Source organism: Alligator mississippiensis, chromosome 14 (genome assembly GCF_030867095.1).
Source record: "Alligator mississippiensis isolate rAllMis1 chromosome 14, rAllMis1, whole genome shotgun sequence".
NCBI classification, from domain to species: Eukaryota; Metazoa; Chordata; order Crocodylia; family Alligatoridae; genus Alligator; species Alligator mississippiensis.
The window spans coordinates 13737697-13760592 of NC_081837.1; the positions used below are offsets into that span (position 1 = coordinate 13737697).

The 22896-nt window shown below is 47.6% G+C and overlaps 1 protein-coding gene across 2 annotated transcripts in view; it reads right to left on the reverse strand.

Moving 5' to 3' along the window:
- Positions 1-22896, reverse strand: part of CLIP2 (CAP-Gly domain containing linker protein 2) — a 111141-nt gene that overhangs the window by 85123 nt on the left and 3122 nt on the right. For both annotated transcript variants that reach the window (XM_019493382.2, XM_014608098.3), the window contains exon 2: positions 6047-6269. In XM_019493382.2, coding sequence (XP_019348927.1) covers positions 6047-6158 — 112 coding nt within the window. In that variant the 5' untranslated portion in view covers positions 6159-6269. The remainder of the gene's footprint in view (positions 1-6046; positions 6270-22896) is intronic.

Here is a 22896-nt window from a genome sequence, read left to right on the forward strand (position 1 = left end):
GAGTAGTTTCCATGTTTGTTGGGAACCCTTTTCTTTGAAGATTTATAGGCTAATCTATTTACCAAGCAACCTCTAGGCTGATTTTTTTTTTTTTAAAGTCTAATGAAGTAGTGCACGCTAAATAGGCCCACCCACTCAATGAACCAAAATACCAGTGCTTACCTTGGAGAGATCCAGATCCAGAGCAGATATTACTCCTTCCTGCTACCTAAGCATCTTCCTTTATCAAGAACACATTCTTCATGCCTCACATTCCCTCTGTCCAGCATATTGCTAATAATCCCCGAAGTAACAGAAATTAGCTGTCCCTGCTACATGCCCGGACGCTCCAGCAATATTGTTCTTAAGTTTGTTGTACAATAAGAGAGAAACAAAAAAGATTACCCATCAAGGATGAAGCAAGCAGCAGAAGTTACACAGGGAATGGGAGCTGGTCTCTTCTGGCTGCATGCACGTATGCATAGCCCATTTATGTTAATGGGACTTTGATGCAGGCATCGATGGGCTCCTTAATATGGAATCAATAAGAGCATAAAGCTTTAAATAGCTAGTAGAAGCCAGATGCATTTGTAGAAAGTCAGCAGGAGGAGACAAGACAGGCCCTTCCTCTGCCCGGATGGCTCAAAGTTTGTCACAAGTTCACATTTATAAAATTCATGCTGTGCGGTTTTAAAATGACACTTCTCCTCAGTCTTTATGGCAGCCAGAAGAAACTCAACCTATCCCAATCCCTACAGCCCCAGCTTCCTTCCCTGGGATCAGTAGGCAATTGAGCACACACTTCTACAAGTGCTGAAAGGACAGCCCCGAAGCCCAAAAAACACAGGCAGGGACACTGGGCATTTACAGATGTGCTCCAGGAGACAGGTTGGGGAAGGGGACACTTCAATTAGCGCAGCTCTCAGCACCATGCTAATTAAAAGCGCCCAGAGCATCACACGCATCAGCATCCCCGTGCTAAAAAATTGCAGCAGGGCACTTTGAACTAAAGCAGCTTTAGTTAAAGGTGCCCCTGCCGTCATTTTTCAGTGCAAGGACGCTAATGACACTGCAGTCTACTGGAGCGCGGTAATTACCACACTCCAGCAGACTTGATTAAGCAAGTCTGCTCCGACGCACTGTAATTACAGCATGTCGGATCAACCACCCTGCATGTGTATAGGTGCCTCCTGTGCCTCTCACTATCCTGAGAGGAACAACGGTGGCTGTTGTTTCCGTGTCTCATTCAGTCTTTGGCCCCTTTGCTCAGTGCCAATAGAAAGGAACCAAACAGCACCGATGGCAACAGGAGTTTCTGCTCACTCACAGATTTATGGGTGGAAGGGGCCGCTTTAATCCTCTAGTCTGGACTCCAGCATACCACAAGCCACAAAACTTTGCTCTGTAATTTGTACATGAAGTCCATCTACACATCTCCTTTACCTTGGGGGTCTTTAAGAGAAGGCTGGATAGGCATCTGGCTGACCCCAGCACTCTTTCCTGCCTAGGCAGGGGGTCAGACTTGATGATCTGATGAAGTCCCTTCCAACCCTAGCATCTACGAATGTATAACAGCTATTCAAGCTACATAGTGCACATCTATCAGAAAGATGTGGGTCCGAACATCCTTAAGATATACTGCGACTGTAGCCTACTGCACAGGGGATACTGAACACTCACGTCAGATAAAGATGACTTCCATTTACTAACGTCTTGGGCTGAACTGGAACCATTAGCTAAAAGCAAATAACTCTGCATCCAGTTACCCCCAGCCTGGAACCGCACGGGTTTACAAAACCTTCAGTACAACCCACAGAGAATAATTATTCTACCAAGCCAGAGCCCAAGTTGGCTATTCCTCTCTAATGGCTCCATGAATGCTGCAAGTTGTTTTGCTTTCAGTGCTGGTGAACAAAGCTATCAAGAAACATCTATCAAAGAGGACAGAATCATAAGCAAGTGCTATGGTTCCATGCATTAAATTTTCATTGAAAATAATGTATGTGCATTTATGTGCAAATTAGGCATAATTCTCCTGTGCTGCCCCAAGTACCAGCCTAGTTCCTGGCAGTACGGCTGGCCTCCAGTTGCAAACAGTTGGATCCAGATGTCAGACCCTCCAGAACATGGGGGTGTTTGGAGATTTGCATATTTGTTTGCAGCTGGACCCTGCTGTTTTTTCAGAGCTACTCTGAATTTGTACTCTAAATATACCCAAGGGTCAGGGCCCATATCCTTTGAGCACCACCAGAGCTCTGAACACAGATTTTCCCCTTTCTTTCTCTTCCTAGAAGTTCTCTAATCCCCGAGGGGACTTTTGGACTATAGCACTCCTTGTAAATGAGCCCCACAGCCAGCTGACAGGGGAATGCGGTAGGAAAGGAAAGGTTTCCCCCACTCACTAAGTGACTTTATTGCTGGTTTGAGGAAATGAAATGTGAACGCTTCCATTCCCAGACGCCTTCACCTGTTCCCCCAGCTGTGAGAGTTGCATGGGCCCATTCATCGCTGCTGCGTATTTGCTCATACAACTCTTAACATGCTGGAGGCAAAAGGAGGTGCTTTTGGGAGGGGGCTAGGGGGAAAAAAAAAAAAAAAAAAAAAAACTAACACAGGCCTGCAAGATGCACAAGTTTGGTAAGCAACAAAGGCTGACTTGGGAGCTTGTACTGAGATTGATGCTCAGGCCTTTTGGACTGCCTACCAGGCCTCCTTGGATCACTTCTTAGCCAGACAACACGAAACAAGCCAATGTGCAAGTGGGAAATCCTCCTTGCTGTTCCAGAAACATCTGGAGATGGCATTGCCAGCTTGTCACATATTTGTGAGCTGGCTCCTCTGTGTCCCTTTCTTCTACACCAAGCTAGGAGACACAAGGGACAGGGCTGCAATGCGTCCACATAGGTAGGAACCTGCAATGGGGTGCAACTGGGAGCGTGACGCCAAGCCATAGCACAAGTCTTAGCAGTGCTGCCTACTCAGCATGCGCCTGGTCCCCACCAGGAACTGTTCTCAATCATGACCAGATAGACATCTTTCTAGTTACAGAGCCAGAAAGCATCTTCCTCAGCTGCCTGCTATCATGGCCTGCAGAAGTGGCAGCAACGTGGGAGCAATAACCCGTCCAATGCCAGAGACAACTGCAGCTGATAGTACTGCAGGCACAAGATCACCAAGCAAGCCCTCTCCTTCCTGCCTGACTCACAGGCAGCCCCTGCAAAGTGCTGACATTGCTCGCCTTCCCCAGAGAGAATTGCAGAATTCCCCACCTCGCCACACTGGGGGGGGGTTTGAGAAATAAAACTTTGCTCCAACCGTCCCATGCAGAGGTCAAGCTGAGCCCAGGCCTGCTTTCTGCCAGTGCTCAGCCTGCCTGGGTGGCACATTTATCACCGTGATGGATGGCTCCGGCAGACAGCAGCACAGAAAAGCTCCAGTAAACGTGCACCAGGCTCAGCTGAATGCTCATGTCAGAGCATCGGGCCAGTTGTCATCGTTCATAATGCACCGCACACTCCAGGTATTACTGCATGTTCAAGGCATCACTCCTGTAAATCAGCATTTAATCGTGTACAAGCAGTGCTTTCGCTGGTCCAGCCGTTTCTTCAGATACCCCTGCGTGTCGTCAAGCCCTTTCATGCTGCACCACACACTCCAATGCAGGTCTAACACTGGGGCAGCTCTGGGCTGACAGCACCAAAGAGGAGGAAGGCTGGGATCTGTTTAATGCAGTTACTTATCAAGGGAAGACAGACACCCCATCCTGCCTGATCCTTACAGCAACACATGGTCAAACCCTTAGAGCAAGACACATTGCAGCTTATACTTCTGCCACGGAGGCAAGACATTTTTTAACATCGACTACAATGACAAACCAGAGCTGGGAGCTAAATAGACACCACAGAATCGTGTCATTACCAGCCCCAAGAGCATCATTCAAGCACCTACAGATCAAGGACAACACCAGAGGTGTATTTTGCCCCATAACTGTACTTGGCTCTTTAGAGGCAACTTCAGATACTATTGTGCATAAGAGTATCACTGTGAAAGTCAACGGAACTGTTCACAGACAAATGTGCTGCTAAACAGGAAAAAGGGTATCAGATTCGAGCCCGTGGGATTAACACATCAGTCTGACGTACAACACGGAGACCACTGCGGGGGGAGGAGGGGGACTGCTGCACTAAGGATGTCCTCTGCCCAACTGTGTTCACCCTACTAAGCAGGCACATGGAAGCTTTTCATTTTATCGGATTGCAAGAGACAGATCCTAAAGTTAAATAAGTGACCTTACTGACATGCACAACTCTCAACGGCAGCGTTGTCTGCATTTGAGTTTTTTCACACAACAGCAAGGACCAAAATCCTCAGCGGGTAGAAATCAGTGATGCTCCACTGGCACCAAGACTGCTTTATACTCGCTGAGCCATCAGGCCAGTGAGATGACAGACTGCCAAGTTTTACACTCATGAAGAGAAGCAAGTTAAACTCCAAGGTTTTTACAATTCTGTGGCACCATTGGGAGGGTGATGCCAGAAACAGAAGTATCAGCCAAAAGGGTCCCCAAATCAATTAGTGTCACTGAAATAGCAGGAGTGTCACAGTCAGGGTCGCTCAGCAGAGAGGGACTCTTTGTCCGAGAAGCCCATGCAAGTGCTGCTGTCTAAACCCCAGCTCGCACTGCAGAGTTCAAGAGACAAACATACATTTATACAACCTCACAAAGTTTGTTTTAAATAACATGCCTATGCTGCCCTCACAACAGTTATTGTTGCATGGTTTCCTTTATTTTTCAGATAGCACCATCCTGGACCAATTAACTTTACCATGGCAAAGCAGATCTTTGTCAATGAAGGCCGTGAACCTGCACACATTTCCATGGCAGGATGATGCTTCTCAGCTTCACCAAGTTCAATGCACACTTGCACCCCAAGGTACTCTTTTCCAAGAGACAGAAGATAATTGCAGCTACCGAATGCTCTAGGAACTAGACAGTCTCCAATTTTAAAATAAATTCTCAAAAGCAAACACGTTAAAAGTGGAGCGGTACTAAATCATGCAATGGAAAACTCACTATAGTGAGAGGATTGTCAGCAGAGGGCATGGCAGCCCCTACAGAGCCCTCCTCCGTCCCATGCATGCCTGGGGTTTTTCTCAAATGTTGATTCAATTGTTTTAAAATGGAAGCGGCTTTCATCTCTCCATCATTTGTCTTAATTTGCTTAACAACAAAAAGCAGGAATCAGGGAAAGAAACAGACACAAACTGGAAGTTGAAGGCCTCAATGAAGGTTTTCCATATGCAATACACTGACCCTGGTCATTGTAATCCATATATCTTTTATGGAGTACGGATGTCTAAAACATATGTAGGGCACAACAACAATGATTCTGCCAAAAACTGTGGCATTGGCTCAAGATTATCACAAAAACCCCAACCTTCTCCATAAGGCAAGGGTCAGAAAGCTTCCCACCCTGGGTACTGCAAGCATACTCTTGCATTACAAGCTAAAGGCATCAGTCCTGTAAATCAGCATTGAATCGTATACAAGCAGTGCTGTCCAGCCAGCATTTCTTCAAACATACATACACATATCTTCACATCTTGTCAAACTGCATTGCAATCATTGAAGCCACTGCATGACGCTCTGATTAAAAACATACCATTGGCTTTAAATCTGTAAGCTCCACAGAGAGAAAAAGAGCTATTTATCCAGTGTTCCCAAGTGCTTCAGCCAGATGCAATCACTAAATTAATCCTGCTCACACACCTGCATGCAGGACAGGACTGGGACTGTTTCTTCAGCTCTTAGCATTATAAGTTTTAATTAACTATGGGGGGGTTTTTCCCAGGCATCAGCAACAGGTCCCGTCTGCTTTGCAGGTCATTTAGAGGGCAACACAAGGCCCTCACTCCATTTGCTTTTGATAAGTACCCAGGGTAAACCTCCTAGGTCAACATGAAAAACAGGAGTGAGGGATTTTAAAGGCAGATGACCTTGGCCATTATTTTTTTAAACCAAAACTTCCTCATGTTTAGGTCACCCCCAGCCAAATCCAGTTCTTACCTTCCTTAGAGCTGGTGGTAACAGCAGCTGTAACTGTCCCGGAAGTCCGTCCCACCGGGCTGGAGTGTTTCCCTGCCCTGCCAGGGATTTTAAGTCCACTTGGCTTCAGCATTTTTGTCTTGTTCTGTATTTCAGGCAAGCAGCTACCAAGAGATGGAGGATTTTCCCAGCGTCACCAAGTCAGGCTTCTAGCTGATGGACCCCTTCTTCCATCTTCACAGACCTGGAGAGAAGAGAAGCACAAACTCAGAAACAGTACTGCCTGGGAAGGGGACTCGTATGGTCAAGGCTTGGAAACCAAACCACCTAGCCACCTAGGCCCCACATGGCCAAGTCCCGTGCACCCCATCTAGCATGCAAGGCTGCAATATCTGCTCGTCGGTCTAGAAATTTGGCAGCTGGGGAATGGCAATGAACATTGCCTCTGTTCCCTCCCTGCTAATTTTCCAGACCTGCGGGGAGCCCTGCAGACAGGAGGACACAGCTCCGTGGGCCGGCTGTGGCCCGCAGACCAGGAATTCGGTGCCCCTGAACGAAGTCAATCAATGCCTTCATGCATCTTAAAAATTCAAAATTAACCTGTCACCAGTCCACCCAGTTCCACAGTGGGAAAGCTGCCTTGGTCTGCACTGGAGGAGGACGAGACCTGGGCAGCAAGATGAACGATGTCCCACTGATCACTTAGCAGACCACTTTGCTGCCCAGCTGCGAAGTGCCACCTAAAGATTCCCAAAATGTAAGCCATGGAAAGCACCACAAGACTGCTGTGGACTTAGTCTAAGGCTATGGTAGAAGGGGTCTGGTGCATCAGTGCCCAAGTATTTACAGCATAGCTAGAAAGCTTCAGAGACACAGGCCACGGCACAATTCAGTACAGCCCTGACTTCCACCAGTGCTGAGCCCCACTGACACAAGTCAATGGCTGTGGTTGCCTGGCACCTCTGAGTCAGGCCCCATGCATCTTTATACAACTAAAAACCTTTGCAGAGAAACAGAGTCAATTTGGTCTCCTGGATGTGTCACAAGACTTCAAACAACGAGCTTCTGAAATCTAATTTTGCTATTCATTTACTGTAGGCATCAGTCAAGTCACCCCATGGGGGGGGGGGGGGGGGTGCATCTCCAATACCCGAGCAGAAGATAATTCCAACCTCTATGCCTCACCAGTATGAGGCTGTGGATTCATTATAGCCTGCTCAGCTCTTTGAACAAAGCATTTTAGGACACAGCTGAAATTTAAAAGAAAGGAAATGACTTAGTGACTCATACAAAGGCAGGACATTCCTCATAGATGGAGCACCACAACCTAAAACAGCAATGAGGTCAAGGACTGCCAACGAGCAGAAGGGGAAAAAGTTGCAGGCAGAGAGAACCACGGACAGGTCTGAACGGGCAAGTGAAACAGGACGCTGCCGACAGAAGACGAGGCCGGTGACATGAGCCTGCTGCTTAGGGCAGGTCTAGAAGTCGACTGCAGACCCTGCACTCACTACAGCTAATGAGGTAAGGATTTGCAGATGTCAGAGAGGGAATTGCACCAGCCGAGACAGGAAGCGATTAAGACATGAGTAAGGACTCCAGCTCAGGCTGGGTCAACGTGAGGAAGAAGTCTGGCCATGCTCCAGGCAAAGGAGCAAGCACAGATTGAGAAGGAGGTGATGGGGGGGGGCAGGAATCAGAAAGGCAAAATTTTAGACCTTATCACCATCCAAGATGTTCAGAGTATAGTTTTAGCAAAGACCCAACACAGCAGCATAAAGAACCAAGAGTGAAGATTGGGGGTGGGAAGAGGGGAAACAAGTGTGAAATCCTGACCCCATAAAAATCAACAGCAAAGGTCACTGTGCTCAGCATGGCAGAGCTTTGTGAACAGACCATCTTCCACACACGCCCTTAGGAGAAATCCTGCACCCCTGGAAGCATCAAGAGTTGCAGATGGTCATCATCTCTGAAAAATAAGACCTAGAGAGTGATCGGAGGCAGCCAAAATCAGAACATTTATGACAACGAGTGGCTTAGACACAGATCACAAAAAAACCCCCCAACAAACCAAAACAGCTAGAGCTGCAGCTTCAGCGGGTTCAGAAACAGAACGGGATAAAAGCAACGCGCTCCTCTGCCCACTGCCACTTGCACGCCATGGAGCACTCCTTCGGGATTAGCGGCAGGGAGGGGAGCCTGCTGCAGCTGGACCTGTTCAGAAACTAGACCACTTGATGTGTAAGCCTGTTTATGAAAAAGCAGAGATCCTGAGAGAGAAAAAAACCCTTCAAGTTCAACACTGAGCCAAATGCCAAGGAAAGCTGTGAAGATCTTCTATCCATGCACTCTGCTCATGCGAGCCTTAGCTGACAATCTGAGGTCTACCTGGCACAGAGGGAGAGGACCATGGTCTCTAGTCTACCAGGAAAAGGGAGGGGGGCTACATGCCAGGACATAGCAGTGGGGGATCCCAGCAGACCACCCAGTCCCACCTTTAAAGCCAGATTGGGCTTGGTGCTATGGTCATGTTCCCCCACTCCAGTCTCTTCTCACAGCAACACAGTTTCTAGCACTTCTCTTGGGAGACAGACAACTCATTGTAACAGACCTCGGTGCCGTGAATCATAAAAAATGAGGGTTGAAGGACCTCAGGAGGTCATCCAGTCCAACCTCAGCATTTCATTTCTTCATGCTGCATGGTCATTTCTTGTCACGCCCTCGTTACATCGTCTCAACCTTGTTTTCCGGCTACAAGATGCAAGGTTGCATCTGGGGAGCTAGGTGTCCGAAGCAGCACGTCCGGGTCGAAGCGCTTTGGAGCCGCCTCGGAGATCCGGCCATAGGGTATAACGGGGAAACAATAAAATAGCTATAACTGTATTGTTTTTTTGTCTGATTTGGATTAAATTTTCAGGGGCGGTAGACTCTGCAGAGAGCATGCAGCCTGCCAAGTTTCAAGACTGTCGGTGCAGGGGATTGGGGGAAACTGCACGCCAAATTCTTGAAAGCAAAACTCCTGTCACATCTATGTGTTACACCACAGGGGGGTCAAAACTGCAGGGGTGGTAGCCTATAATGAGGCCACAAAGCCTGCCAAATTTCAAGAAAAACCGGTGCAGGGGCTTGGGGTGAACTGCCCCTCAAGCTGTGGACAAGCAAAACTGGTGCCATGGGTGACCCTGCGTGTGTTAAGGCGCAGCGGGGTGACAGCTGCAGGGATGGTGGTCCCTGCAGGGATGGTAGCCCCTGCTGTGGCCACGACGCCTGCCAGCTGTGGAGGAGATGGGTGCAGGGGGGGTCTGGGGCCCTGCACCCCTAGGTGCTGGCAGGATTGCTGCCAACTCGCACAGGCATACTGATACCGACTCTTTCAGATGAAAATCATAGCAGAAAGGCTCTTGGAAATCCACCTTGAGGAGTGAAAGGAAGAGCGGTGGGCTGCCGAGAAGCAAGTACAGAGCCTCATCATCCAGCCCTTTGCAGCAACAGCCCAGCTAACTGTACCAAGATGATAATTCACTCAATGAATTTAGCCTCCTCTTTTGTTTTACTTCTTATCCATGTCTCAACGCGTTGTTTAACATGATGAAGTGTACTGCAATCAGCCTTCTTCAGACCGTGGGGTTTGCCATTAACTAGTCACATCAAATGCCTTCAATTAGTCAGCATTCCTGCTGTATAATTGGCCACGTGAGGTCACGTGACAGTTTCTGCTCCCTGCTGGCATGACTAATTTATTTATTTTATAAACAGGAGGAGGGAAACCAAAGTGACTGCATCTGCCAGAAGTGCTTGTGCCTTTGCAAAAACAGGCCGGCTTTCAAACTGCCCGTGCTCGTGAGCAGAGGAAAATACCAAGGCCTGCACATTCCACGACACAGCATGTCAGTGGGGTTTTTATTTGGAAAAAACAATGACCACAAATGCCATTTTGCAGTATTCACCCAGGGCAGAAATTGCACATGATGCATCAGATCCCAGGAAAGTTGGATCAGAACCGGGCATCTCGTTTCCGGTAGCAACCATCATACGATGATGCAGGAACCCAGCTACAGGCAGACGGTGTTAACCGGGCTCTGATCCCCAATACCTAAAGAATGACTTGAGCCCTAAAGCAAGGAGGGGAACCCTGCCAAAGTTAACATGGAGGCTGCTTCCCTACATCAAGTAAGCCACAGGCAGAGGCAGCAATGTAAACTCCAGAGCAAACTGCAGCATGACAGGCAACACACAGAGCAAGCCAGATTTTTTTTGAGTGCTCAGCACCCAGAATCAGGACCTTCATAGATATTAGGGGCTAGAAGGGACCTTATGAGATCATCGAGTCCAGCCCCCCTGCCCGAGAGGCAGGAAGTCTGCTGGGGTCAAATGATCCCAGCAAGATAAACATCCAAATGCCTTTTGAATGAGTCCAGAGTAGGTGTTTGCACCTGGGGGGAGTCTGTTCCAGACCCTGGATACTCAGACTGTAAAGAAGTTTTTCCTTATGGCCAGTCTAAATCGGCCTTCCAGGAGTTTATGGCCATTAGGGGGGAGCTCCAGTGAACAACTGTTCTCCCAGGTCCTGATGCACCCCACCTATGTACTTATAGGCTGCCACCAAGTCCCCCCTGAGTCTTCTCTTCTCCAGGCTGAAGAGTCCCACATCCCTCAGCCTCTCCTCACAAAACTTGCTCTCTTGGCCTTTGTTCATGCAGGTGGCTCTCCTTTGGACTCTCTCAAGCTTATCCACATCCCTCCCAAAGTGGGGGGCCCAAAACTGGATGCTCTACTCCACCTGCGACCTCACTAAAGCCAAGTAGAGTGGGAGGATGACATCCCTGGTTTTGCTTGAGATGCATCAGTGGATGCATGCCAGTGTTTGGTTTGCTTTGCTGGCCACGGCATTGCATTGGTGCCTCACGTTCGTCTTGTGGTCAATCAAGACCCCCAGGTCTCTTTTGGTCATGGTGCTAGCGAGTGGAGCACTGCCGAGCCTACAAGTAGGATGCTGGTTTTCCCTCCCAAAGTGGAGCACCCTGCACTTCTCTACGTTGAATGCCTTCATTTCAATGATGATTTTCAAGAGCTCATCTCCACCTTTTAAACACCAATAAAAGGGTCTGGATCTGCCTGTTGGGTGCTGAGCTCTTAAACACGTGGCCAGTAAATGCCTACTGAGTGCTGAGCACACCTGAAAATCTGCTTTCTTATTTAAGCACCCAAATAAAGCCCAACTGAAGATCTGACTCCAACAGTGGGCACTGCACACTAAATGCCTGAAAATCTGGTACTGCATCTGACAGATAGAAATATGCAAGTAATTTCCTCCCTCTTTTTCCAACTCCTGATAGCATTTACATAGGCGTTGGTACTTAGCCTTCCAGTACAGCCCATGACAAAGATGAGGAGGAGAATGCCACTGACCTTAAGACCCCTGTGTGGGCAACACTGGGCCTGCCAGTTGCAATTCCCTTGCTTTGATTTTTCTTCTTTCAAGATGATACAGACTACAGGGATTTTGTAAGTCTCAGCTAGATTCTTCCCCCAAGCTTTTCATACCAAGATCAATGGTCCTGTGTGTTCCCACAACTGAGAAAAAAAAACATCCCAGGAATGCATGATATGACAACCCTTTCACAATGCCAGAAATATTGTTTTCTTGTCTTTTCAGCCACAGAAAAGGGAACCAATGAATCTGCGTTACCTAGGCACATTTGCCAGGTGTAGAAATAGGAAACAGCCGCTTGCTAAATGCAGATGTAGCCCCAGAAACAACACACCCAAGCATGTAATGACAGAATTGCTAGGAAAGCATGAGAAGTCCCAGTGAAAAGGATGCAGAAATGATTTGCTCTCACTTCTGACTATACAGCAAATATTGTTTTCATGAGTCAAATGCAGACAGAGGTGGGAAGAACCGGGGGTTAGAAGTGGGGTTAGAAACAGAAAAAGTGCCAGCTTTGTGTACAGAGGTCTGCTGCAGACCACAGACCAGCTCTGTTGTCTTCAAGCAGCAGGAAGACTTGCCTCGGTACGTACTTGGATGGGCTTCCCATTCATGATGATTAGCAAAACTCAGATCCCCAAGAACCAAATCAACTGGGAAGTTCCAGGTTAAGTTCTGGGTGTGCGAGAGAGAAGAGGACAATACAACCCCAGGTTTGTACACAGGAAGTGTCAGGGGTGTGTCTGTGGTAGTCCAAATCTCTGACACCATGTCACAGATTCACAGACATTTGGGGCTGGAAGGGACCTCATGAGATCGGGTCCAGCCCCCTGCTCTGGGCAGGACAGACTGCTGGGGTCAAATAACCCCAGCAAGGTGTGCATCCAGTCTCCTTCGGAAGATCTCCAGGTAGGTGCCTGCACCAACCCCAGTGGGAGTCTATTCCAGAGTCTGCTCACACAAACAGTGAAGAAGTTTTTCCTTATCCAGTCTGAAACCTTTTTCTAGGAGTTTATGACTGTTGCTCCTGGTTTTCTCCTGGGGCACTTTGGTGGATAGTTGTTCGCCTAGCTCCTGATGCTCTCCCCTAATATAGTTGTAAGCTGCCACCAAATCCCCTCAAAGTCTTCCCTTTTCTAGGCAGAACAGTCCTATATCTGTCAGCCTTACCTTGTTTGGCTTGCTCTTCAGCCCGCTAATCGTTTTATGGTCAATTTTGACCCCCAGGTCCCTTTCAGACATGGTGCTAGCTAGCGTAGCACCACCAAGCCTGTAAGTTCGTGGCAGAGTTTTCCTTTCCAGATGGAGCACTTTACACTTTCCAGTGTCAAACAGCATTTACTTCTGGTCCACAACATTTAACTAATCTGTCTAAGTCCACCTGGATCATCAGCCTACTGTGATGCCTGGCCACACTTCCCCAGAGCTTAGTGTCATCAGTAAACTTTGCCGCTTTCCTTTTTACCTCCACATCCAGATCATTGATGTAGATGTTGAAAAGCACCAGTCCCAGTACCAAATCCTGGGGGACCCCACGGGCTACCTTCCAGCAGGTTGACACGGAACCGGCCATTAGTACTCTCTGGGTCCGAGCCCACAGCCAGTTTCCCACCCATCTGACAGCTGAATTGTTGAGCCCATAGTTCCCTAGTTTTACCTTGAGAGCCTCATGGGACATCAAGTCAGGCCCAGACGCTGAAGCGAGCACATGTGTGGCCATGCAGCAAAGCAGCCTCAAAGGCACTGGCGCAGTTGAAAAAGAAGAAAAGAAAGAGTTTGGAAAGAAAAGCCTGCTGCTTGCAGCTGCTTTGCTACTGAAACAAGTAACTCCACACGCAGCAATGGGAAATGCAGTTTGTGCATTCTTCTACTAAGCTTACAGGGAGCAAATAACTCCAAATCCTGGCGCGTCACCGATCTGGACAAACTCATTGCAGGATAGTCCTCAATTCCAAATCCATCTCTAGGGACCATGGCATAGATCGTGAGCTGTACCGACACACTGGTTTTGCTTGCTGGAGGAGGGAGAAACTTCAGCTTTTGTTATCGCTTTTTGTGTGCCGTTAGACCGCACGACTGCAGCTGCAGCAGGGCTAAATTCAACGGGCTCAGACGCAAAATTATTTTGACAGTGTTGCTTTAACTTTGGGTAACGTATTGAAAGCCACATTCCTTAAAATGCAGCATCATTCGCGTAAGAACCAAAAGAGCAGTAGAGTGGACAAAGGCATGAAGGCGGTTGGAGACAGAAACTCTGCTGGCTGTTGGTTAGCTTGGAGAGAGAGAGAATAAAGGGAGCAGATAAGTTTACAACTAAAAAAAATAACTGTACTGAATAAGACTGTGGGGGGTGAAAGCAATGCACATGAATGACTCTATTTCATTAGCCGGTGGTCTGCTCTCCTCCTCTGCTCAACTAGAGTGTAGCTCCCGTGAACAATGCAGCCATTTAGCTGGGCTTCCTAGCGATATAACGGGTTCTTGGGAGAGATCCCACCACGAGAAGCCAGACCCTTTGAACATCCTTGGGTCACGCTTTCTCAGCCTAAGGGAGGTGGGAACAGATGAATTGGATCAGTCACTCCCAGAAGAATGGAAAACAAATAGTTTTTCATTAAGATCCAGCATGGTATCCAGTAACTCAGGGACTCTGATGGACGGTAGATTAGACTTGGGGAAACTTCTTAAAAAGCACTCTAGACTCGAGGCCAAGTCTCAACGAAAGGGAAATGCAAAGACCCAAATGAGATTTCTCCCCGAAGTCAGCTTTGACAACGAAACTTGCACATTTGAAAATGTGAATCTTGCCTTTGCCAAAGAGGCGAGGGGCTTGAATAAATCTTGTCCTATTCCTGAAATCATTCCTCCACTCAAGCCAAAACAAGGCAAGTCTTGCAGTAGTCCAGGCCTGCAACAAAGGACATATATTTGATTGGAGATTTGGAGAGGGACTTAAGACAGGGCTTCATTATGCGGGGAGATGGAAGGGCTGGCTGAGTTTCTTTTGAGAAGCCATTTAATCTTGCAGAGACTTTATTGTGTAATCAGTTGCTTAAAGCCTTGGGCAAGTGTCTTTATTAATTTTCAATCTAACTAAATAATTTCTGGTGGTCCTAAAGTTCTTGCAGCCTCCCTCAGTCTCAGAAAGGAAACAAAAGAAAGAGAAACTAAAAAAGTTGGATGCACAGCATCAGGCCTCAGACTGCTTGGGGACATGGGAGAGCTCAGAAAACTGCCTCCTGGATGCTCCTCCTGATCCTACTGCTGGGAAGAAATCAGAGATTTATGAGGCTTTCATCAATCACACCACTTATGAAATATGGATGCCAAAATTAATGACTTACACCAGGGACATTATTTATTGCTAATTCCAGTATTACATTATCATCACACAATGCTACAAGGACCTAAAGTCTTTAAAAATAATCATTTTAAAAAGATCTTTGAATGAACCGTCAAGTGGTCTTTAGTCAGCATTTCCCTGTAAACAGCGTCTTATGGGGAAAAAAGATTCTGGGTCTTTTTATGCCCGTGAGTAGAGCTTAATGAAACACTCTGCAAGTTGAAAAACAGAATTTGTTTTTCTAAATAGTAATGAAAATAGGGGCATGAATGAGGAGAGAGAGAGAGAGAAATGGAGCCAGGAAGTAAAGCAAGCCCAAAGCCCAGAATCTGAAAATAACTGATATCAAATTATCAGATTTAAGTAAATGAAGAGACTTGATCTTTTGCAGAATACATGGAATGAAAATTACTCCAATCTTTTCACTGGTTTTTGACTCGCTCTGCTTTTCGCTAGTGAAGAAACTAAAGGCACTGGCATAGCGTTTAATTTATACCACATCGGATATAGCAATGCCTTTACTCCTAGAGCCAGTCTCTTATTGATGCTATTTCTACAGGTCCTCGAAAGTGTGCCAGAGAAATGCAGATTGCGGGGCAGACACCTAATGATATGACAATTAATGGTAAGACACTCAGCGACTTCCAGAAGAGACTGGAAATAAACTCCTCGCCAGGCCACAGAGTGCACGCAAATTTTCGGTTCAGCAGAATAAGTGAGTCATATAAGACAGCAGCCTGACAGCAATAAGAACTGGGAACCACGTGTTATGCTGCCCACCCAACCACAGGCTACAGGCAAACAGGAAAATATTTTGCCACCAAGTCTGCACAGCAGAGCGGAGCAAACCCCGCTGCCCCTCCGTACTGGAGCTGCCGAAGGTGGAAGCACGGCCCTGCGTGCAACAAGGGCTGGCGGGCTCAGCCTACAGCGCCAAAGCAGGATCATACCCTAACTCTGCCGCATAGACACGAGGCTCAAGCAGTTCAGTCCTTCATGAGGAAGAGACAGGAAATGAAGCCAGTCGAAGCAAAGATGACCCGATATGGCTGAATTGCAGCTTTGCTTGTATTAAGAGAAAAAGCAGATGCTGAAAACAGAGGGCAACTTTATCTCGCTGCTGATTTAATTCTTTAAGTGGTTCCAGCAGATCCACGGGGGTCAGAAATTCACCTTCTAGATTCTCTAATCTGGTTTCCAATCACTAGTCAGAGATGCAGTAACCGTCTTTAACACCTGTCAGATCAGGGTTAAGCCCTCAGATTTAATCAGTGCTTAGGTGGGGGGGAAGACCTACCTTCCTTCTTGGTGTGGGCTCCCCACCTTAATGAATTCTCCCTGCTCCCCCACGATAAACGAAGCAGCAGGCTCCTTCATCGTTAACTCAACAGCAACAACTGGTGGGTCTGGTTTGTGAGAAGGGGAACACCATATGCCCCCGGAGTCCATAGCACAGCTTGTCCAACAAGCTGGCCCTCCCTGGCGAGGAGTAAGAAAGTTGATTTGGTCACAATGTTCTTGGTCTTTCCACCTGCGTGGAAGAGGCTCCCCTTCTAAAATGTTCATGTTTAAGCTACAATTTGTCCATGCCTAGTAACAATGGAGGAATGATGCAATGGGAAACCCTAGATGAATTCTTCAAAGTGATGCATTTGTGCTGGAGAATTGCTGAGTTACCTACTTATCCAATAAACTACTACAAAGACAAACTACCAAAGGAAGAAAACAAGAATGGGACTACATATAATGACAATGCTTCAATATCGGACATAGGACAAAGGGGAAATAAACACAAAGTAAACTTAGGCAAGGCATCCTAAATTAACTGAGGACTAATTATGGGCCTGCAGTTAATCTGAACTACCAGTGGTGGCAAAATACTTACTGAAGACTGAAGCAAGAGGTCCGTAGACAGCACTAAAGTAAACACCACAAACAATTCTGTGCTAATAAAAGACCAAAACCATCCCCCATCCATGGGAAAAATCCAGAGGAAGGTCCCAGAAATGCCCTGAGTTTCCGTTCCTTGATCTCATCTCAGAGATGAGTTCTTGCCTCCAGAATGAGCGTGGGGACTTGGCACCGGAAGGCCATTTTCCACATGGGACAGCAATTGAGCGAGTGCTCCCAGAGATGTCAAGGGTCCTGCCCTACAGCTGCTAGAGGGACAGTCAATAGGCAGGCAACTGAGTAGGTCATTCAGAGCAGGACACCTTAGACCTAATCAAGTGACTACTGAAACCCAGAGAGATTTCATGGACTTCAAGAGGTCCTTGATCAAGCCCAAGTTTTTCCAAGCAAGGAAGCAGAAGGAAAAATAAGCTGGTTTCAAAACTTTTTATGAAAAATATTGTTCATCCCCAACAACTTTTTATAAATAATTGATTGGGGACAGGACACAAGTGGGACAGCGAAACAGGCCTGATGAATGCAGCACATCATGCCTACTGCAGTTTATCCCATAGTCCTTTACATACAACTATTGCTGTATACAGTTCTGTGCCACAAGTGCCCGGGACAGGCTGCATGGTTCATGCAACAGGACTTGTACTACGAGCACTTCCTGCCATTTGACAGCATGATTTAACACAGCATTAAAATTCACTCTGGCACCTAATCAGTCATTCACTTGAGCTCCGGTTTATGGATGTGGCTAAATTGTGCACTTCTGCAGTCTAACCTCTGCCTCTGGTTGTGGAATAAAACCCAGGAACCAGGTTTTTGGGGGGGTTTTTTTGCCCCCCTGGCAAAACTCCTTTGAGAGGCAGCCCAATTTTGTGGAGTGCAATTCAAAGGTCAGTGCAAGAGAAGGAGCTGCAAATGGGGCAAGGGGAAAAGATGAAAAGAGTCGTAGTCTCTCCTTTTCCCTTTGGCTATTTTGAGAAAAGTTCTCCATGTAGGAGAATATTTCTTCTCTGGAATTGGTTTTTTACCTTCTGTTTGACCTCCCCAGGGCTCCTCTGAAGCCACTGGAGTTGCGCTGGTTGTACCCCAGCACAGAATTTGGCCAAAAGAAAAGGAGGAATCCAGGCAGGGTAAAGTAGGAATACGCTGCCAGGTAGCCAGGGCAAAAATGATTCACCTTTACACAGCAAGCTACCATGTGCCCAGGTTTGCCCTGCAAGTAAGAAGTGCTGGGGTTTATAGTTAGCATATGTCTACAGTATCGGGGGGTGGGCACATGCCTATAGAAACACTCCTGTTGGCACACACCAAACCTGAAAATGTGGTAAAGCCATTCACAGGGTGCCCCCATAGCTTTTCCTGCTGGTAGTGCTATTCTGGGGGGCAGCACGAATGCAATGGGCACAGCATGCCCTCTGCAGCACACCCAGGTGCGGGCGTAGACATGCCCATAGAGCCCCCTGCAACCTAAGGAAACAGCCAGCTCACACTGACCGCCTGATCCCCCAAGGCAAACAGCAGGGTTGAACGTGGGTCTTCTTAAGAAGCAGATGTCAAGATGTGTTTGAAGCAGTCCTGGCAGCAGGGATGTCTGGGTTCTGGTTCCTCATGGGGCCTATAACGTATCTGTGCCACCAGCGGAGAAATGGGGCGAGGGTGGAAACCCAAGGCTAAGTTTGAGTGTCTGGGGCCACCGGAGGAGCCCAGCGGCTGCTGTCACTGAACCTCAGACGAGGCACTAATTACACTGCAGGCATTCGGCTTTCTCGCTGCCCCCGGTCCCGCGGCAGCTTCCCAGTGTCTGGGGCCCACGTTCCCAGCACTCCTCCTCCTCTTGGCTGACTCACTCGCATTAAGTTTCCCCGCACAAGAAGCTGACCCGCTGCCACGGTTCATGCGGCTCCTGAATGCTGCTCTCTCGAGTTTCCCAACAAGCCCTGTGATTTCCCCCGACCGCAGCCAACACTGGCACAAGTATGTAACTCCCACCAGTAACAACGGTGGAGACAGGAAGGCTTGCAGAGTGTTTGCTTTTTGGCGAAAAAGCATTAGTCACAGAGAGCTTCCTCCTTAAGCCTACACACTGCCAGCACAGAGGCACCGTAGCAAGGGGTAACCCAGAGGGCTACAGGTCACCAGTTCAAATCCTGCCCTGGTCATGGGTGATGGGCAGTCATTACCAGCTGGGCAAGTAGCAAGTAGATTGGCTTGTTACACCTTGCAGGAAAGCATCCTACTGTCTCGGTTACCCGGTCTTCTCTCTGCCTGCTGACATTTCACCCACTTCTCACAGATATTAATGCTGCATAAGCTACAACGGCATCCTTGCAGCTTGTGTTACTCAAGACCAGTGGTCACAGTATCTAAGGGATGGCACCGAGAGGTGTCACTGGCAGGCAGGCAGCAAAGTGGGACTGGAAACTTAACTCCGCTTTGCTGGGCTCTGTCCAAGAAGCTCCTGACCCTGCGCTCTGCGGAGGCTTGGCCGGCCAGGTAGCATGGGGAAGGTTGCAAGTGCTCTGGGATAGGGCTGTTGAACCAGCTCTGGATCCTTCAACCAGAGCAACTCTGCTGCCCGGCCTCGTTTAGGAGCACTTTTATTCTGCACCCCTTCGCGTGCTTTTGGAAAAACAACCATCTATCTCTTCTTTACGCTTCATGGATGCAGGCAGCCAATGTGAACGTGAACAAGAGAAAGCATCCAGGGAGTGGAATTTAACATCATTTTGCAACAGCTTCAATATAAAGGGGGTCAGGTGAGTGCAACAGCAAGCTATCAAGAACTCAGGGGAGGGTGGCGGGAGATGGACAGTCATCGTAAAGCAAGGTGCCCGTAAGCGGTGGACATTGTAAGAGGAAGGCAGTGGCCAGGGACACCAGTGCTGCTGGACTGCCTGGAGCACTGTGCTCTTCCCTAGGAGTCAGGACAGAGTCACCCTAGGGACGAGCAGTGTGCTCCAGGCAATCCAGCAGCTGTGTCCCTGGCCACTGCTTTCCTCTTACAATGTCTGCCACTTACAGGCATCTTGCTTAATGAATCAGGCATTTATTAACATCAAAATTTTAAACCATAACCTACACCTACAAGCTCTTCCTCCACCAGCTACTGGAATTAACCCACCTCCGTTCTCACTGCCCACCTGGGGATGTGCTCGTTACACAGCGAGGTTGCAAGATTCTTGTAACAGAAGAGTAAAACACAGCTGCCGAGCTCTCTTGGACTCGCAAGCCTCCCTCTCTCTCAATCTCAAAACATCTGCTTTGGAGTCCCCCCAGAATCCTCATCCCTATCAAAGACATGCCCATTTTACCAGCTGGAAAGCAGAGGCTCAAAGTCTACCGACTTGTTCAAGGCCACACAGTGCCCTGTTATTTTAGCGCTCTTGGCACGTAACTATTAGCTAAAAGCTAAGGAGCAGCTAACTCGGTAGCTAACTTCAGCTGCTAGAGTAGCCTGCGTGTAGGGAGACGCACCACACGCTCCAAGGCACCGTGTTACATGTCTAAAATGCTCGATATTCAGACCGTGAAGCTAAAGAAAAGTTCACTGAATACATGCTGTGACATAGCTGCCTCCCAAGCTGTTCCAAAAGAGGCCTCCTTTTCTGGGAGTTGGGGAGGGGGTGGCATATTAGTGCATTCAGATTATCTCAGCATCTTGGGGACCACGCTTGCAGGTCATGAATGGAAATGGGAATGCATGAGGGACGGGAACGTTTTGTTTCTTTCTACAGGCAGCTGCTTCTTCGTGCCTGTCAGACCCAAAGAATTACTGAAAACTTTCCAGCTCTAATTGGCGCGCACAAAACTTTTCAGAGCATGAGGCAAGAAAGGGAGGGCGGGGGTCAGCTCAAAGAGCAGGTCACCCAGAGAAAGGCTCTGTCCGGACTCATGCCAAAAACTGGCCCATTGGCTTGGCTCGGCTGCTTGTCCGCCCTCCCCCCACCACCTCCCGGGGCTGTGCTGTAACGGAAATTGCCCTGGCATTTCTGCCATGATGAGGCATGGCAGGAAGTCCTGCCAAGGTGCTAACAATCTCAAAATAATTTAAGACAGCTAAAAATATATATATATATATATTCAGGGGAAACCCCAGGTAAGCAGGTTACCAGTATGAACAGAGTCTTCACTGCAGTCCTGTGAAGCATCCATTTGATAAATAAAGTTAATAGTAGTATCAACTTAAACCAAGCGTTTTGGGGCAGTGACTATAGATTTATTTGTATTGCTCATTTACAAGCACAGCTGGTGGGATTCTCAAAAGCACAAAGGATGTGAATAATCCCCAGTTCTGTTACAGCATTTCTCCACAAGCCTAAAGTGCTTTGTAAAGGAAGTCAGCATCACAACACCCATTTTATGGATAGGGAAATTGAGGCAGAGAGACGGGAAGCAACTTGCTGAGGATTACCCAGCAGCTCAGTGGCAGAATTGGGCAGCATTTGAATTACACTTTGACTCTTGGAGGGTCTGCAAAAAGCATTAAACCGGTTAATTAATTAACAAGTCCACCCAAGTGAAGGAGCAATCTAATTCCCCCAGGTAATGATTTTCAAATCTTACAGGAGGGCTTTAGTTCCTTATTGGGGATGGAGAGGGAAGGAGAGGCTCAGCTCCACCGAGCTCCCCCTTAATTCACACCCTGGTACTGGGAAGAGAACCCGATTTCCTGAGTCTCGGGTAACAGTGCTCCAGTCCCTGGGCTGCACCAAGAAATACCCACCAAGAGTCAATGGGAATTTGCTGACCTCATGCCTTTTTTTTGTTTTTATAGGCGATTTGGAAATATTTTACTCTATAGGAAGAATGGGCCAATAAGTCCCTTTTGCACACAGGGAAACAGAAGAGAAGCGATTTTTCGCATAGCCACCATGGAAGTTAAGTGTCAGAAATTAGATCCTTAAAACTCACAACCCTTTTAAAAGACAGTAAAAAACATCAATCCTGCCAGTGTTTCAGAGCTCCCTGGGCTTCAGTAGGGTCACTTATTTAATGAGTATTTAATAAGACTAGAACACAAAGCATCCTCCATCTTGAGAGGCAGCCTGATGTATGCACCGGGCAGGCACTCAGGAGATGGAGATATTTTTACTGATTGCAATGCGTACCCTTGGGCAAGTCCATTAAGTCCTCTATGCTTCTTCCTATGTGCTCAGGCAGCAGTTAGCTAGATAAAACACTCCATCATGGAAATAAGTCACCTGCAAATGGTGACTTATTTGCAGGCAACTTATTTGTAAGGATGTTATACTAAGGTTAACATCCTCACCCACCAGACTGCCATGGAATTTGAGGTCATCAAACTGGAGCTGACATCACTACGCTGCAGTAAGGGCATTTGACAATCTTTGGCAGCATTTATTTAAACACGCTCCTTCCGCTTCTGCTGTGTCCAGAACAACCCTAGCTATTTCCTAGATCAGATTTCATTTTTTCCTTTTATAAAGTTGCTAATAAGGATATCATTCCATTAGGGATCGTATCAGTGGAGGAGGTCTCATGCAAAAAGGTTGCCACGCTTACTGGTAATAATTAAAAAAAATAAATTGGGTTTTTTCCTGGATTTTTGTTTGGTTTGCAGGGGGGTGCATATGTGCTTTGAGAGAGAGTGTGAGTGCAGAAAGCTGAAGCAAAGTGCCAGACTCAGAGTCATATGAAATGAAGTCATCTCTCCACTCCCAGCTTGAGTCAGGAGACCGCTGTTGGAGGACATGACAACTGGAAGCTGAAAGGAACCATACACAAGGTGAAAGTGAGCTGGATAGTTTAGCATCCCAGCTAAAAGTGAATATCCCACAATAAGGTCTCATTGAGGGAACATAGGCAACTGTTGATCAGTGGAAGCTCTGCATTTGTCTCTTAATGATTTTCTCTGTCAATCATGCCCAGATTACAAGGGAAAAGGAAATTTGTATCCCAAATGCCAGGGATTCAAGATCAGCAGAAGCCTGGAGAGTCTAAATGGATTATTTGCCACTCGCAGATCAGCATCAGAGATGGTACAAAGCAACCGAGTTCAGAAAAACCTGACAGCCCTGGGGATGAGGCACTTGACTCAAAACTCTGGAGGTTTGCAATCAGGTCCCAGCTTTGCCCTGACCTGCTTGTTTGACCTTGGGCAACTCATTTCATTTCTCCCTCCCCAGCTGTTTGTCTGTCTGGTCTAACTGGACCATAGAGGACGTGAGGGCT